The sequence below is a fragment of the Hyperoodon ampullatus genome (genome assembly GCF_949752795.1).
Source record: "Hyperoodon ampullatus genome assembly, chromosome: 19".
In the NCBI taxonomy this organism is placed as follows: Eukaryota; Metazoa; Chordata; class Mammalia; order Artiodactyla; family Ziphiidae; genus Hyperoodon; species Hyperoodon ampullatus.
In genome coordinates this window covers 26,793,465-26,812,072 of record NC_136932.1, presented here as the reverse complement: position 1 = coordinate 26,812,072, position 18,608 = coordinate 26,793,465, and the positions used below count along the sequence as shown (strand labels likewise).

The 18,608-nt window shown below is 53.1% G+C and overlaps 2 protein-coding genes across 2 annotated transcripts in view; one reads left to right on the top strand and one right to left on the bottom strand.

Moving 5' to 3' along the window:
* The window catches only part of LOC307067901 (RAD52 motif-containing protein 1-like), a gene marked incomplete at both ends in the record, with an annotated part of 661,371 nt that overhangs the window by 610,699 nt on the left and 32,064 nt on the right, over positions 1–18,608 (top strand). The gene's annotated exons all lie outside the window — the stretch shown is intronic.
* On the bottom strand, positions 2,237–5,192 carry LOC307068462 (forkhead box protein J1-like; the record flags this gene model as incomplete). Its single annotated transcript, XM_079726333.1, has 2 exons — positions 2,237–3,004; positions 4,695–5,192. 2 exons carry the CDS (start codon positions 5,190–5,192, stop codon positions 2,237–2,239), a joined length of 1,266 nt encoding a protein of 421 aa, XP_079582459.1.

The following is an 18,608-nucleotide window of genomic DNA, read 5'->3' as shown; positions in this document are numbered from 1 at the left end:
CTGTCAATCCAGGGTGTACCCCTTTTGGCGGGGGCTGGATGCTGAGCCTGGGGACCAGTGGAGAGGCTGGAGCCCCCATGTTCCCCCAGTGCTGGGGAGCGTGGGGAGGAAGGCTGGAGGGTGGTGGGGAGAGGGAGGGAGTCGTTGCTTAGGGGGTGAAGGGAGTCTCAGAGGGAGGTTGGGGCAGCCTCCTCAGCAAGCGGTGGGAAGGGGATGGGCTGCCTCCTGAGCTCTGTAAGGCCCCAACCCGGCTGGCCCTGCAGTGTGTGCACCCTTCTGAAATATTTGGAATAATTAGCAAGGGAAAGCAGCAAGTTGGCGGGGGAATGCCATGTTGTCCTGGAGCCAGCCTCGAGTGAAAGGAAAGAAAGGGGCTTCAGGAGAAAGGGGACCGTGGAGGCTGGGCAGGATTGTGTAGGACAGTGCCCGTTTGTGTGTGTGTGTGTGTGTGCGTCTGTGCGCACATGCACGTGAGTGCTGGGGGAAGGGGCTGTGCACCACAAGGGCGTGCTGGCGGGGCCAGGTGCGGGCTCGGGGGAGAGATGGGTTCCAGGCAAAGCTGGGGTGAGGTGGTTGAAAGGTGCCTGCTGAGTGTCACATATTTGCTGTGCCTCAGTTTCCCCATCAGAACTCTGCTACGTTGATTCCTCACAGGCTGGAGCTGTAGGGTCTAGGCACCCCGTCTTCCGTCTGCCCTGATGGCCTCCCTCAGCCCCAATCTGCATTGGAGGGAAGGCCCTGGGCGGGGTGAATGAACCCCAGGGTGGCAAGTGGGGCCCCAGGGGCTGGGGCCCTCTGACCTCACACCCTGTCCCTTCAGGAAGGGACCAAGGGAGGGAGGAGCTGGAGACAGGCCCAGGCGAGGACCGCAGGTGAGTCTGGGCAGGCCCTCAACTTGGGCAATGTGGGGAACGTGAGCTGAGCCCTGGGCAAGAACGGCCTTTGTGAGTGAGTCCCCAGGGCCAGGGAGGGGGCTGTGCCTCCTTTGCCACCTGCTCCTCGGGCCTGTGGGTACAGTCTCCCCATTGCACATCTAGACGTGCCGAGGCCCTGTCTGCAGGTGACCCCCGAGGGCCGCCTCTCAGCCCCTTTCTCTCTGGGGACCCAGAGATCATGAGGAGTGCATCAGGGGACACTCTGCAGGCCTTTGGTGACCCCCATCTTCCTCCCAGCCGTTCCCCCTTGGGCCGTGGCCTCCCCAAAACTGGCCCATGCTTTTCCCCAGAGAAAGTTGCAAGCAGGTCCATTTTGAGATTTTTTTAAAACTTTATTTTTAAAAATGATTTTATTGTAAATAACTTTCTATGAAAAAGGTTAAATTGCCCGATGGGTTAGGAGAGTGGATGTGGGATGCAGCCCAGGGGGTTTATGGTGGAGCAAGACACTCCCCCGCAGGAGTGCAAGCAAGGGCACGGGGCCATCCCCCCTTCCTGGTCCCAGTGGTTCTAGCAAGCACTGCGTCCATTCCAGTTAAGCCTCAGCTGTAGCTACACTCACTACATTAGTCTGTCTGTCCCCTTTCCCTCTGCAGCTTGGCTGCCCAAGCCCCTAACCCCCAGATCCCCAACTCCCCGCTGCTCTCAGCCTCAAGTTGGGCTCAAAGATTAGAGACACATACCGTCTGCCCCATCTCTAGGGATGAAGCCAGAAGATCCCAGAGGCCTTAGAAAATCTCCTGGTTCCACCCAGCACCCCGGCCTCGTTTCTGTCTCCTCTCTCTTCCCCCCTCCACCTAGCTCCTACTCACAGACTGCCAGGAGAGGCCTCTTGGGTGTTAATTTGTAGTCACCTAATCAGTATTTCTTGTACCTGGGAGCTTTCTCTGGATAGAGACCTGGGGAGGAGAGAAGGAGAGAGAGAAGCTTCGAAGCTAAGGTGTTCTGGGGCGGGCCCTGTACTGATGTTTCCAGCTTGGCCAGGGCCCCTCCAAGCTGCAGCTCTCATAGTGCAGGGCCCTTAGCGTGTCTCTGGGGCAGCGAAGAAGTGGATCAATGAAACACTGTGTGTATGGGGGGCTGGGGAGCGGAGGCAACAATTTTGGTCCTGGGCCCCAATTCTCAGCCTGCTGGACTAGAATCTGAGGATGGCCTGGGCTGGGGGTCGTGTGGCCTGGTGGGGTGACCTGGCCCAGCCCCTGCCTGGGCAGTAGGGTGTCCATGGGCCTGCACTGGTGGGGAGGGGGGCAGTCTGGGCCCAGACTTCAGTGCTGTCTGGAGGTGGGGCAGGGCCTGGCTTCTTACAAGAAGGCGCCCAGGCTGGCCCAGTCATGCAGGTCAGAGCCCAGTGTGGCATCCCCGGCCTCAAAGAGGGGCTCGGGGGGCAGGGAGCTACGGGTGCTTTCGTCCCAGGGGTGCTGCAGGAAGGATGTGGCCAGGAAGGTCTCATCAAAGTCCAGGCTGTCGGTAGCCTGCTCCACTGGAGGCCCCCAGGTAACAGGGCACTCGATGTGGTGGCTGTGGATGGGGAGGTCCACGTCACCGTGTGAGGCAGGGCTCAGCGGCGGGATCAGCTCCGAGGTCTCCAGCGTGCCCAGCTCCCCGTCCAGCGTGCCAGCGTCCAAGATGGCCTCCCAGTCAAAGTTGCCCTTGAGAGTTTCCAGCACACCCTGCTCCTCCTGCGTCAGCAGCAGGGGGCTGGAGGGCCGCGGGACCTTGGCCTCCTGCTTGGGCAACAGCTGTTGACGCTTATGCCCCAGCCTGCCCTCGCCTGCACCCCAGCCCGCCTCCCCAGTGGCCTCCTCAAACTCCCGCAGCAGCTGCTGGGCCTCCGTGCTCACGGTCAGTGGTCTGGCCCATGGGGCGGCGCTGGTCTCCGGCGCGGCCTGGCCGGCAAAGGCCGGGTGGATGTGGACTGGGGGCAGCCGCCGCTTCTTCAAGGCCCCACTCAGCAGCCGCTCGGCGTCCTGGGGGTCGATGCACCAGAAGCCCCCCTTGCCTGGCTCGTCCTTCTCCCGAGGCACCTTGATGAAGCCCTTGTTCAGGGACAGGTTGTGGTGGATGGAGTTCTGGACACAGGGAGGTAGGAGAGAAGGAAGACAGCTGGGAGAGTGGGTGGGTTCTGTGATGGGGGGTTCCTAACGCCACTGCCAGTCCCACCACCACCTTCTCTCTGATGGGGGCAGGGGAGAAAGAGGCGCTGCTCCGACCGGGAGGCTCTGGGGTACCAGGCACGGGGCACCAGGCGCTGGGAGTGCTGTCGGGGGCTTTTGTTCCCTTTTGCCAGGATATCTGCCTGCTCAGTCATCCGAGCCCTGAGCTGCAGGGTGGCTCTCAATGCCACCCTGTCCTGCCCTCCCTCCCTTACCCCACCGCTTGCGGCCTCTGGTCAAAGACCTTGGCTCCCCCAGGGCCTGGACAGCCATCTCCCTCTGCCTGGGCCTGGCTGGCCTGCTCTGTTTGTGAAATGATTGAGTGGGTGTGAGGGTGTATGTGGGGGGGTGGGGGGATGAAGAGTGGGAGGATCTGATGACTTTCCTTGTTTCTAGAGCCGGCTGCTGGCCTGGACCCTCACCCACCATGTCCCCCTCCTCCCACCCCAGGCTCTGAGGCCTCAGTTGATTATTACACAGCCAAGAGCATAGCGCTCATTCCTGGGGCCTCTCAGGCTTGGGGTAGGGTGGGGGGTGGTGGAGGGTCTCTGCTTTCTCACCAAGGTTACAAATGGTACCTGCCCCAGGGTCAGGGCCCAAGCAAACGTGGAATAGCTGGGATCACAGGAACTGTGATCCTGTGACCTGTGCCACAGGGAAGGATCTGTGCATCTTCAGGGTCTCTGTGCCCAAGTAGCCCCTGATCCTGATGGTCGAAGATGCTCAGGGCAGTTTGTGCCCAGCCTGAATGACCATCTTGCCTTGTTCACGCCTGGGTGCACAGTCCAAACCACGCTGGGGCACAGGGGTCTGGGGCCTGGTGGGTGGGGCCAGCAGGTGAGTAGTGCCCCCTGGCAAGACTGGGATGTTTACATGGTGGCCTGGGCCCCTTGGCAGCTCTGTGCCAGGTTCCGGAGACTTGGAACATGAAGCCAGTGTGGGAGGAAAGAGCCCCTGTGGAAAGCACGTGGCTGAGGTAATTGTCCCCCCAGGGAGGTTGATGAGAAGAGGGGGACGAGTGTAGGCAGGAAACTAGGGAGGGCTTGGGGTGGGGGCTGGCACAGCAGCTTTCGGAAGGCCCCGTAGCCCTTCCACTGGGACACAGATGGCCTTCACACCCCGCAGCACGCCTCTCTCCCCTCCCAGAACCCCTCCAGCCAACTGAAAGCAGGCAGGATGCAGAGCCTGGCAGGAACGATGCTCTGCCTCCAGTCAGGCCCTGACAAACTGACCTCGAGGAGGGTAGTGTCTAGGAATTCCAGGACTTGGGACAAAAATGTGTCCCTCAGTCCATCAACCTACCCTGGGGGGCTGTGTCCACGCACAGTTCAGCCCTGGTCTTTGGGCTGAGCCTGCCGGATGAGTGACAAGTTCTTTCCACTTGAACCTCTATGTCGGCACCCCTACAGCCCTCTGAACATCCTCCCTCCTCCGTCTCTGAAGTCAAAGGGGCAGCAGTCCAAGCACTGGGCTCCCTTGAGGTCCTTCCTCGACGGCCTTCCTCTCTCGGGGCCCTGGCCGTACCGCGCCTACTTGGCCTGCGGATCTGGGATGTGAGTCCAGTCCGTGCGGGCATGGGGAGGGAGGGAGGGAGTGCCTCCCCTACCTGCCAGGTGGGATCAGCGTGGCGGAAGTAGCAGAAGTTGTCCGTGATCCACTTGTAGATGGCCGACAGGGTGATCTTGGTGGCCTTGCTGGCCTGCATGGCCATGCAGATGAGCGTGGCATAAGAGTAGGGCGGCTTCACGTGCGGGTTGGTGGCGTAGTCCACGTCGTCGGTAGGCGAGGCCTGCAGCCCCGAGGGGGGGCTCCGCGGCGTGCAGGAGTACGTGGGCTTGCCAGGCGTGTGCGGCTGCCCCAGGCAGGCGCGGTCCGCCACCAGGGGAGACCCCGGCTCGGCCGAGCCTGACAGCTCGTGGTAGCCGTGGGGGTCGGTGTCCCCCGAAGGCAGGGCGGGGACCTTGGCGTTGAGAAGGGAGAATTCCTGCAGCCACTGCAGGATGGTCAGGCTGTCATTCAGGGCGTTGGACTCCTCCAGGCCGCCTTCCGGTCCGGCATCCTCCTCTGCCCCTGCTCCCGAGACGGGTAGCCAGCTCTCCGCCATATCTGCGGGGACTCTCCGAGGGGGCTGTCAACATCCACGAGCCGAGCCGAGGGTGGCCGCCGAGCTCTCTGGCCCGCTGACTCCCGCGGCTTCAGTTACGCAGCCTCCCGGAAGCGGGCTTCCATCCCGCGATCCGGGGGTAGCCTCCTCCAAACTGAATGTGGTGCCTGCGGGGACCAGAGCGGGGACTGAGCCCTCTTTCCCCACCCCCGAGGGGAGAGTGTGTGCGAGGGGGGAGGCTCTTACTAAAATCCTTCCTGCAGCTGGGGAGGATCTTTTACTGCCGAGGTCTGGGAAACAGAAGGTGTGCCCGGGGGTCCGACCCACACGGGGTTCGCCTCGCTCTTTTCCTCTTTGATCTTTTAGAGGAGACAATTAGCCAAACGAGGGAATAGTGTAGGGGCATGCGAGGCCACCCCTTTCTCCCTCAAAGCGGGGAATTAACACCCCTCTCTCCGTCCACAACCAATGGAAATGGGGCGAGAGAGTCCAGGAGGGCAGTACGACGGGTCGGGGGGCGGGGGAGGTCGTCCGATCTTTGAAAAGGGATATTAGGATGGGGATCAAGGGGAAGGAAGGAAACAATACAGAGAGTTATAAGGGGGCGGGAAGTGAGTGTCCCCCAAACGCCTCTGATGTCAGTCCCCGGGCCCACCACTTCCGTCGGGGACAAATGGGAGAGCGGGCTGCTACTGACGCCCTCCCTTCCCAAGGCCTGCAGCCCTCCCCGTCCCTTACGTGGCTCAGAGCGCAGCCCGGGCCAAAGGAAGGTTCTCAAAGAAATTCCTCCCACCGCCCACCCTCACCGCGGCTCTCTGCTCCCAGCTCGAGGGCCCAGCCAGCAATCCTCGTCGCCACTCACGCCCGACGGCGCCTCTCTGAAAGCCAGCGGCCGGGGACCGGCACTCAGTAGCCACTCGCAAGGCGTCTCCTGCTGCCGAGGCGACGCCCCGCCCATATAAACAGCTTCCGCTTCTGCCGTTGGCCAGGGCGTCTCCAAAGAGACCGCGGGCTCTTAACCGCTCTCTCACGCAGTAACTCTCTTCCAACTCCCTCCTGCCGCCCTCTCCCGCGCGCGACCCAGCCCCATACCCGCCACCGCGTCCCGGCTCCGCGCATTCCCGCCCGAGGGCCCCGCGCAGGGCTCGGAGAGGCGCGCGGCTCGGCGCTCCCGCAGAGGCCCCGGGGCCCTCGGCGAGCAGTTTGCCGCAGGATCCGTACTCCGCCCCACCCCCTTCCCATCTGGGCTGCTCAGAGGTGGCGACGGCTCCTGGGACGCAGCCCGTGGCGCGGGGGCCAGGGCTGGGTGCATGCTTGGGGCTTTCCTTTCCTCTCCTCTGGGCTGCGAGTGGCACTTGCTCACGTTTCTGCGGCCTGTCCCTGCCTACCGACCGAGTGTCGTCTTGGTGCCCGCAAGCAGGTCTGACTCTCCGATGCCACCTGCCGCTCAGGTCCGCAGAAACCGCAGCCCCGGTCGCAGACACCCCAAGGCGGCTAGGGTAATCCAGTGTTTCCCGGTAAGCGCTCCCTCCCCGCCCCGTCCTCAGCAAGATTCCCAGAAGCTGACATTCCAGAGGCTTCTTCGGAAGTGCTCTCCCTTCTTTCCAGATAGCCGAGGAAACAGAGCCGGTGGGTGAAACCCAGGAAAGCCGTGGACTTGCCAAATTCTTTTACTGGGGTCATTTGCCCCATTAATTTCACCAGCCTTTAAGTGACGGACTAACGCTGGACTGTGGTCCTTCCTCCTCCCGTCCCCCAGCCTCCCTCCAGTCACCAGCTTTCCTGCTCTTCAGGTACTGAGGAGCTGCAGTTGGAAGTTCTCTGGTTGAAGGGGGTGGGTGCAGGTGAGGGCTCCTTATCAGGCCTCTGCGCAGGAGCTGTGCCCGGGGGATGGTACACCAGCTCCCACCCAGAAACATGTCTTTCCCTCTACCCCTGGCCCTCTCTCACTCCTCCATGTCCAGCTTGTCTTGAGTCAAAGTTTTTTTTTTTCTTCCCAAGTATTTATTGTTTTTATTTTTATTTTTATTATTTTTTATTTGTTTCTGCTTTATAACAAAGTGAATCAGTCATACATATACATCTGTTCCCACATCCCTTCCCTCATTCATCTCCCTCCCTCCCACCCTCCCCATCCCACCCCTCCAGGCGGTCACAAAGCACCGAGCTGATCTCCCTGTGCTTTGCGGCTGATTCCCACTATCTACCTACCTTACGTTTGGTAGTGTATATATGTCCATGCCTCTCTTTCGCTTTGTCACAGCTTACCCTTGGTTGAGAGTCCGCCTGCCGATGCAGGGGACATGGGTTCGTGCCCCGGTCCGGGAAGATCCCACATGCTGTGGAGCGGCTTGGCCCATGAGCCATGGCCGCTGAGCCGGCGCGTCCGGAGCCTGTGCTCTGCAACGGGAGAGGCCACAACAGTGAGAGGCCCACGTACCACAAAAAACAAAACAAAACAAAACAAAAACATTTGTATTTCCACTAATAAACTCAAATTATCTTTGCTTTTTCCCATCACACTCCCCAGAGCCTTTTCACAGAATTGTCACTGGTCCACTGGCCACTATCCTGCCGCCTGTGTGATACTCCATCAGATTCCTTGGAGGCCCGTCTACCTAGCACGGCCTCGCGATTCTAATCGGCTCACCACCTACATTGGTCAACTCAGATTTCCTCCCTTTGAGAACCTTGCAGAACAATCTCAGAACATACCATCGCCCTCCCCCACCGCATTGGTCTTGGGGCCAAAGAAGACCCAGAGGCTTCTTAGGGGAAGAGGTGCTGGAATGACACAGGTGCTTTCTCAGCATCACTCCCACAAGGGTGATGAGAGCAGCAAGGATGGGAATCTGAGCCATCGTTGCGGCCAGGAGTGGCAGAGCACCTGTGGGCCTGGGGAGGGTGGACCATGGGATGCTCCCCGGGCTCCCTCCTTGTGGGCGCTCCGTGAGGGGAGTGGCATCCGTGTGGGGAGGGAAACGGCGTGGAGAGGGGGACCAAGTGCCTGAGACGCTGCCCTGACTGCCAAGCCAGCCTGAGGCACCTCAGTCATAGGATGGAACTTTGAACTTACAGCTGAGCGTGGTGAAGTCTGTTGATTCCACGGGACCTACCACAGTGGATGCTCCTGTCATTAACCCGACATTAACCCGACAGATGCTTCCAGAGAGTTCCCCAGCTCTTTACTACCAGTGTGACGCTAACAGCAGAACCCGAGAAACATTTTACCAAGAGAGCAGATGCACTTTCCTTCTCCCGTAAGAGCCCTTGAGACCTCGGGGTGAGGCTACGATGCGACCCTCACCTCTCTCCTCTGGCAGCCGCCACTGTCATTCGGTTTCATGTCTGGCCTGAACGGTGAAGCCAGTTTAATCTGAGAATGGCTGGCTCCCGAGATCACCGTAAAGAAGCCCAGGCATTGTTTTCCTTCCAGGTCTCGCTCCCCTGCCACAATCCCAGAGTGGAATAAACATCCACCAGCAGGTTGGCCGGAAGGAGTTAGGGAGAGGAGGAAGCACAAGGCCTGGGGTCAGTTTCCACCAGCATGGGTGGCTGAGACAATTCCCAGGAGCTCTCTCTGCCAAACACGGGGGTTGGTGGGGAGCCACTGTGGGGAGGCAGGAGCCTAGATTCCTCTCTTGAAGCCCAGTGAGCGGCTGGCCGGCACGGCTGCCACAGACTCAGGGCGGAGTGAGGGCAGAGATGGCATCTTCCCCAACTAGTGACCAAAACAAATCGTGCCCGTAACCTTTGCCACAGAAGCATCCCCGCTTTTGTGGAACAGGGATTAATCTAGTCTCACAAATATTTTTTTTTCCTGGAAAATTTCAGCATATTAAATACAGGCTCTTGCCAGTTAGGAATGGAAGCCTCAGCGAGGGCCCCTCGGATGTGCGCGCGCCCAGCAAGCTTGGGGTTGGGAGTGGTTGAACATGAACTTTCACATGAAGTCTGGATAACCTAAATGAGTTTCAAAATGAACAAACTGGACAGACAGACGTACATTTAGCAAAAAGACATGAGAAACAAATGGACAGACAGAAGCCAGTTAAAGAGAGGGAAGGCAGGAAGTGAAGTGTACCCTGGAGCTCAGCCTCTCTGGCCCAGGCCTGGCTGGGTCAACGCTAAGTGGAAAGGCTGGCGAGCCTCTGGGAAGGCCGTTGGAGGTGTCTCTGGGGATTACGGCTTCCTCCACCACAAGCCTGCATGGGGCCAGAGGGGTGAGGACCTGGGTCTTTTGCAAGCTGATGGAGAGTGGCAACCACAGGAGTTTGTGTCCCTCCAGCACCTGTAGCCACGTTGCCAAGGGAGTAAAGCACTCGACCCACGATGGCACGTGGCTGTCCTGAAGCTTAAGCATGTCCAGGGCATGTTTAAGTGATTACAAACCATGCAACATGAAGGCAGTCTCTGCCGTGAACCCAGGAGGGGCAATTTCGACCTAGTCCACCGGGCAAGACGTGGCTTTAGAGCCATGGTTGGTGAAGCCCTTCGTGAGCACGGAGCAGAGGGACATCAGTGCCCAGAGTGTGACTGACAGGTGGGCTCCTCCTGAGAACTCATCCCGGATTCAGTTTAGTGTCATGAGAAGGAATAAGGGGCACGTTGATGACCCTGATTGAATTTATAGAGTTAGGGCTCCAGGGAGAAGAGTCACCCTCGACCCCTGACCGTTCCTTTGGGATCCAAATCTAGGGAGCACAAGACAACTGGTGGTAGCCCAGGGCTCACTGGGTCACAGAGCTAGTCTCTAAAATGCTGGCTTTGAAATTCCTCTCTGATCCTAACTAAACACTGTCCTCTGAGGGGCTACAGGTTCCCTTTTCAAGGGCTCAGGCTCTCTTTCCAAGACCTTATCACAGAGGCCGTGTCTGCCTTAAACTGCCTGTTGATGGAAACAAGACCAGGCCCCCTGCCATGGGATCTGCAAGATCATGATGGAGGGGACACGGTCAGGTCAAATCGGAAGGCTTTGGAGGTATTTTTGCGCCTTTCTCCATGCCCAAATAGTTTCGCTTAGAGCAGAGTCGCTCTTTGCCCAAGGACTCTCCCGAGGCCGCCTCACTTCCTTTCAGCAACTGGCTCCCAGCACCTTAGCAAAGCCCAGGCCTTCTTGCAGGAACTGCAGGGCAGGAGATGGGTGTCCCAAGGTGAGAGTAGGGGTGCGAGCAGGGGAGCGTCTCCCACCAAGTTCATGTTCAGCAGACTGCCACTCACCGGGTAAGCAGACCGCAGAGCACAGCTTATTGTCCAGTGCTTTCATGCTGGCGATGTCAAAGTCATTGTTATTGTCACACTCCATACCTAGAAATGCGAATGTCCTCTGGCCTGTAACGGAGTTAAGGCAGTTAGAGAGGACCTCGCTGTGTCTTTCTCTGCTTTGCTGTCCTTAAAATAAAAATCTTAAGGATGGAGACAAAAAACATCAAATCATATGTTAAAAAAAGACAATAATTAAGTGGGTAGAGTGGACAATAAAGGAAACTGTGTGGGTACGCTTGTGTTCTCGCTCTGTTCTGCTCTGTTTCCTTAACTGGCCCCTTTCCAGCCTTCATTCCTGGGAAATCAGACCCTGGGGAGGTCTGTGGGATTCGGACATGCAGACCCGGTCCCAGAGCAGAGCTAAGCCAGGCTGGAAGAGATAGGAGAGCCACGGGGGAAGTGACCCCGGGCTCCGGCCTGAGTCTGTCGGTGCATGTGGGGTGTGTTTATGACCACAAGGCTCTGCGAAATGACTAATACATAAAATGGCAATTAAAGCTCTTTGGTCCCGTAATTTTGCACCTCAAATCAAAGAATCGCATTGTTCGCAAAATTATGATTTATTTTCTTTGAGACTTAATTTGCTATTCTGAGGATGTTTTAAGGGGCTGACCAGAAACCTACAGTCGTGTAAGATGGGAAGGGGACAGTTTTAGATGTTATTTTTTCAAGCTCCCCACCCGGTTTTCTTTCCTCGGTGAAAGGGAGAGGAAGAAACATACATCTACTGCGTATGGCATGTCAGGTGAAAACCGCATATGGAATGTCAGGCGGAAACCACGTACTGCCCGGACATGGAAGAGACGGTGTCGGTGCTGATCTGGGAGGACACCATGGACATGACCGACTGGGCCAGACTGCTGCTGGCAGGGTCTTTGGAGACAGGAGTTGGAGGAAGGACACGGAGGTCAGGCCCGGCTGCTGTGAATGGACTGGGAGCAGAGCTCTCTCGCTGCACCCGGGCAGTTAGGACACCAGCGGCCTGGCCTTGCCCTCATCAAATAGGGTTCACATGGAAGGTTTTCCAAGGTTTGGCTCCTTTATGCTTTAGAGCTCCAAACTCAACCTCAGGGATGAGGGATTTGCTTTTCCCTGTCATAATGTTAAAGAAATACTTATGACAGCAGGACTGGGAGTGAGATACCTGCTTCTCCCCCAGCTCAGCCGCTAGACTGCCCTCTCATTGCAAGGGAGCGAGTCTCACTTCCTCTCAAGCCGGGCCCTATTTTGTCTGCCGCTTAGGTATTAATTTGCTGCTCCCTAGTCCATCCGGGAGGAAATATTTGAAGCACTATGGACTCGGCTGATGGGGAAGGACCTGCAGTTGTTCCCACCCACCATCATGTACCTTCTGGGGAGGAAATTGTGGAGGAGAGAGGCGTCCCTGTGCAGGACGACTGGTCAACAGCTCCTTTCGATGACAAGGTCAGGTTCTCACTTTCTGGGGTGATGCCACATTCCTGGGTGGGAAAAAAGTAAGCGCCAGTCAAACATGTTAGAGGGGAAGGGACAGGGCAGGGGCCACGGGCGGGGAGGAGGAAAGGGGGTCTGGGAAGGGCGGCAGGAGGCGACATGCAGAGGGAGGGCTGGTCTCTCCTCTCATCACTTCTGTGCACCCCTGACCCGGAGTGGCTGTCTCCCGTGGGGAGGTGCAAGTACATCCTGCCCGAGGCCCAGCAGCTGCTGGAGCCACACAAATACTGCAGCTCAGGTGACACAGGTCACCGAACAGCTGTGACACCGGAACACCCCAGGTTTCCCCAGGATTAGAAACAGCTCTCCTTTTTTTTTTTTTGTGGTACGCAGGAAAACAGCTCTTCTTCTGAAGGGAGAGAACACAAAACCAGCGGAGGCCCCCGTACCTGCTGGGCTTCTCCTCTGGGATGGAGGGTTAGTTCCAGCTTGATGGATCTAATACAAACACCGCCTGTCCCCCAGCCCACGCCCGGCACCCCCATCAGTCACCTGGGCTCGCAACCTCGGTGCACCCCAGGGCAGATGCAAAGCCCTACTGATTCTCTTTCTACAGCCACAATTAATAGTTCACATGCCACAACTAAGGAGCCAGTGAGCCATAACTAAGGAGACTGCCTGCGGAAACTAAGACCCAGTGCAACCAAATAAATAAATAAATATTAAAAAAATAAAATAAAGAAATAAAACCAGACTCTACATTTTATATAGGAACTTGTTTTTTTTGGTAAATGATGTGGTCATAGATATATTTGCACCTCAGTGGATACAGCTCTACTTTAGTTTTGGCTGAATACCAGTTTATAGTATAGATACACTATAATTTATTTAACAATTCCTGCCTGATGTGTGGAAAACCCACACACATCTAGTGTCAAAAGTGAGTCAGGAGGGACTTCCCTGGTGGCCCATTGGTTAAGAATCTGCCTGCCAATGCAGGGGACATGAGTTTGAAACCTGGTCTGGGAAGATCCCACATGCCGTGGAGCAGCTAAGCCTGTGTGATACAAGTACTGAGCCTGTGATCTAGAGCCCATAGGCCGCAACTACCAAGCCCGTGTGCCACAACTACTGAAGCCCGCGTGTCTGGAGCCCGTGCTCTGCAACAAGAGAAGCCACCACAGTGAGAAGCCTGTGCACTGCAACGAAGAGTAGCCCCTGCTCACCATAACTAGAGAAAGCGGCATGCAACAACAAAGACCCAATGCAGCCAAAAATAAATAAATAAATTAATTAATTAAAAGTGAATTGGGAAAAAGAAGTGAATCAGGGACTTCCCTGGTGGCACAGTGGTTAAAAACCACCTGCCAGGGTTTCGCTGGTGTCGCAGTGGTTGGGAATCTACCTGCCAATGCAGGGGACACAGGTTCCTGCCCCAGTGCGGGAAGATCCCACATGCCGCAGAGCGACTGGGCCCGTGAGCCATGGCCACTGAGCCTGCATGTCCAGAGCCTGTGCGCCACGATCGGAGAGGCCACAACAGTGAGAGGCCTGCGTACCGTAATAAATAAATAAATAAATAAATAAATATAATAAAATAAATAAAAAACTGCCTGCCAATGTAGGGGACACGGGTTTGAGCCCTGGTCTGGGAAGATCCTACATGCCATGGAGCAACGAAGCCAGTGCACCACAACTACTGAGCCCACATGCCACAATTACTGAAGCCTGTGCACCTAGAGCCCATTCTCCACAACAAGAGAAGCCACTGCAAGAAGTCTGTGCACCACAATGAAGAGTAGCCCATGCTCGCCACAACTAGAGAAAGTTGGCGCATAGCTAATGATGACCCAATGCAGCCAAAAATAAAATTTAAAAAATTAATTAATTAATTAATTAATTAATTTTTAAAAAGTGAATCAGCATTTTAGTAGAATACTGAGAGCAGAGGAAACACACAGGAGTATGTTTTTCCTTTACATGGACACTCAGAGAAGTGAAATAGCTGGGCCACAGCTGAAAATTTACTAAATATTGCCAAACTGAATGCCCAAAACAAAAAGAGTTGTAGTACAATTATAAAGGAAGGAAAAAGGAAAGAAGATAGCAGACAAAAGGCAAAAAATCCAATCTAATACACACACACACACTCACTCAGAAAAGAGTCCGACTCCTTCCATGGACTTTACATTGTGCTATGGACACATGTCCCCCTCCCCCATTCATACCTTGAAGCCCAACTTCCAATGTGACTATATTTGGAGATGGGGCTTTTGAGAGATAATTAGGGTTAGATAGGGTCATAAGGGTGGGCCCCTCCAGATAGGATTAGTGGCTTTATAAGAACAGAAATAGAGATATCAGTCTCTCTCTCTTTTTTTTTCTTTTTGGCCACACCGTGAGGCTTGCAGGATCTCAGTTCCCCAACCAGGGACTGAACCCGGGCCACGGTAGTGAAAGCCGGGAATCCTAACCACTAGGCAACCAGGGAACTCCCAGCCTCTTTCTGTCATGTGAGGACACAGTAAGAAGGCAGTCATTGCAAGCCAGGAAGAGGGCCTTCACCAGCAACCTAGTCTGCCGGCACCTTGATCTTGGAGTTCTCAGCCTCCAGAACTGTGAGAAGTGAGTATGTGTTGTTTAAGCCACCCAGCCTGTGGTATTTTGTTACGGCAGCCTGGGGAGATGAATACAGGCTCCAAGGCAGTAGATACTGGGGTACTTGTGACCAACCGGTCTGGTTACACTGGGGCCTGGGCACAAACCAACCTGCAGACAAAACCCGTGCAGAGGATCCCATTTAAGTGGTAGCTTCCCCCAGGGGCTGCTTCTCCATGTGCTCTGCCCTAACTTCTCCCCTTCCCTCAACTCACACTGCCCACAACTTTTGAATCTGCAACATCCTTATTTTTTAATGCTGCTATCCTAGTTCAGGTAGTTTTCATTCTTTGCTAAAACTACAACCTCTTAACTGGTCTCATTAATCTCCTCCCTTTCTGATTCACTCTACACTGTGAGTTGATTTAAAGAGCTAACTTTCTAAAATGGAAATCAAATCACAATAGTTGTCATTATTTGAATTCTGAAAATATTCCAGCAAGATGGATATTTTTTTAACATTTTTTTTAATTTTAAATTTTTGGCTGCACAATGTGGCTTGTGGGATCTTAGTTCCCTGACCAGGGATTGAACCCAGGCCTGCAGCAGTGAGAGCATGGAGTCCTAACCACTGGACCACCGGGGAATTCCCAAGTTTTTTTTTTTTTCGGTACACGGGACTCTCACTGTTGTGGCCTCCCCTGTTGTGGAGCACAGGCTCCGGACGCGCACGCTCAGTGGCCATGGCTCACGGACCTAGCCACTCCACGGCATGTAGGATCTTCCCGGACTGGGGCACAAACCCGTGTCCCCTGCATCGGCAGGCAGACTCTCAACCACTGCGCCACCAGGGAAGCCGTAATTGAGAGTTGTTATTGCAAGATCTCTAATCAATCTTCCCTTCTTTTGGTATTTTTTAAAAAATTGATGTCACAGTAAAATAAATTAGATATCCTGCCTATAAGTGAAAAATACTAATCTTCACCTATTTACTTTTGGACCAATGGAGTTATATCCTTGATTATTGTAGAAAATGGAATTGTTCTTAAAAATAACTTCATACAAAATTAAAACATGGGAAACAAATTTAAAAATAAATAAAAAGAAAACTTAAAATATGGAAAAACTGGCTATGGAAATACTACTACGTTTTCATCCATTTGAAAAATCTTCATCTACATGGCATTTCAATAACATACTTTAACCTTAAGGTCACAAAAATAAAAGGAAAGTAACAAAATTGTATTTAAGCACCTCTAACTGTTCAAGTCAATTCTAATATTACAGTGCTGCTTTGGTTATTCATGTTTTTTACCTATTTAAAAAATTTATACGGACTTCCCTGGTGGCGCAATGGTTAAGAATCCACCTGCCAATGCAGGGGACACGTGTTTGAGCTCTTGTCCGGGAAGATCAGGCATGCCGCAGAGCAACTAAGCCCGTGCGCCACAACTACTGAGCCCACATGCCACAACGACTGAAGCCTACGTGCCTAGAGCCTGTGCTCCGCAACAAGAGAAGCCACCACAATGAGAAGTTCACGCACCACAATGAAGAGTAGCTCCCGCTTGCTGCAACTAGAGAAAGCCCACGCCCAGCAGCAAAGACCCAACACAGCAAAAAATAAATTAAATAAATAAACAAAATTTAAAAATTATATAAGTAATACATGTCTTTGACAAAAAAAAATACAAAGAAGTGCATAATTTAAAAAGTGATAATCTGGTCTTCCCTGGTGGCACAGTGGTTGAGAGTCTGCCTGCCAATGCAGGGGACACCGGTTCGTGCCGAGGTCTGGGAAGATCCCACGTGCCACGGAGCGGCTCGGCCCGTGACCCATGGCCGCTGAGCCTGCGCATCTGGAGCCTTTGCTCTGCAACGGGAGAGGCCACAACAGTGAGAGGCCCGCGTACGATGAGAAAAAAAAAGTGATAATCCAACACTATGAAAGGTAACTCCATTATTAACAATCAGTTTGCAGCCTTCCAGATTTTCCTATACATATATAAACACATTCAGGATTTCTGTTTTGCTTTATTTGGGTATTTAACCTAATTGGGATATTACTCTTATTGATCTGCATGTTGCCTTTTTTCCTAATGTACTGTAGGCATCTTTCCATGTCTGTACTTACGGATTGACCTCATTGCCTCATTGGTTTTTTTCTGGCCCGCTGCGAGCACCTTGCGGGATCTTAGTTCCCCAAACTGGGGCTGAACCCGGACCTCAGCAGTGAAAGCGCCAGAGTTCTAACCACTGGACCACCAGGGAATTCCCAAACTCATTGTTCTTAATGACTACATAATAACCATCTCTTGGGCTTCCCTGATGGCGCAGTGGTTGAACGTCCGCCTGCCGATGCAGGGGACACGGGTTCGTGCTCAGGTCTGGGAAGATCCCACATGCCGCGGAGCGGCTGGGCCCATGAGTCATGGCGGCTGAGCCTGCGCGTCCAGAGCCTGTGCTCCACAACGGGAGAGGCCCCAACAGTGAGAGGCACGCATACCACAAAAAAAAAGAATTTTGAAATATGTAGATATTTTCTTACTTTTTTTCTTGTTTTCTATCTTAATTGCATCACTGTCTGAGAATGTACTCTGTATGATTTAGAGCATTTGAATTTGTTGAGACTTGTTATATGGCCCAGCATTTTCATAAACATTCCATGTAGACTGGAGAAGAATTTGTGATCTGCAGTTGTGGCTGCAGTATTCTCTATATATCTATTAGGTAAGGTCTGCTTATCCAGTTGTTCAGATCTATTTCTTACTAGCTCTCCATCTGCTCGTTTTAACAGTTACTGATATATGCATCTTCCATTATATTTGTAGATTTGTCTCTACCTTCTTGCAATTCTGTCCATGGTTTTGCTTTCTATATTTTGAGGCTATGTGTATTAGGCACACACAAATTCAGAACTCTTATGTCTTCTTGGTGAATGAAGCATACCATCATTATGAAGCATCCCTCTTTACTTCCAGTCATGCTTTTTTGCCATAATGCCTACTTTCTTTTGGTAGTTTTTGCATGGTTTGTCTTTTTAAATTTTTGTTTTTCTTTCAAAAATTGTGGTGCAATGCACAATTTACTGTCTTAACCATTAAAAGTTTTAAAAATTGCGGTAAAATCTCTGTTAACAGGAAGTTTACCATTTTAGTCATTTTAAAGTGTACAGTAAAGTACATTTACATTGTTCTGCAATTAATCTCCAGAAGTCTTTTCATCTTACCACACTGAAGACGCTATATGTGTATCCAGTTAACAATTCCCCATCCTTCCTCCCCAACCCCTGCTTGGCAATCACCCTTCCTACTCCCTAAGAATTTGTCTACTCTAGATGCCCTCATACAAATACAAGCAGACAGTTATTTGTTTCTTGCTGCTGGTTTATTCCACATAGCACAGTGTTGTCAAGGTTCATCCATGTTGTAGCATGTGTAGCATTTCCTCCCTTTTTAAGGCTGAGTACTATTCCATGGTGTGTATATACCACATTAAAAAAAATCTATTCATCTCTTGATGGATGCTTGGGTTGCTCCCACCTTTTTGTGATTGTGAATAATGCTGCTATGAACATGAGTGTTTAAAATCTGTTTGAGTCCTTGCTTTCAATTCTTTTGGTTATATACCCAGAAGTGGAAGTGCTGGGTCATATGGTCATTGTTTAATTTTTTGAGAAACTGCCATAATGTTTTCCATAGTGGTCGCACCATTTTACATTCCTACCAGCAATGCACAGGTATTTTAATTTCACTACATCTTTGCCAACACTTGCTATTTTCTGTTTTTTGTTTTTGTTTTGATAACAGTTGTCTAAATGTGTGCGAGGTGATACTTACTCTGGACTTAAGTTGCTGTCAAAAGCAAAGGACCTTAGGGCACAAGGACCCCAAAGCTTAGAATCACCTCCCTGTTGTGTCTACCCCTGATAGTTTTCACTCTTATTAACCCACCAGATGTCTCCAAGCAGATGTTTTGAGGAATACATTGTCTATTTTGTTTTAGTAGTCCTTGGTGGGAGGGTTAGTCTGAATTATCTGGACCACCATCACTTCTTTTCTGTATTTCAAAAAGAAATGAAGTGGGCCTTAAAGGTAGAAGGAGAGTAGGAGTCCATGGATTTAATATTTCTTTATTTTT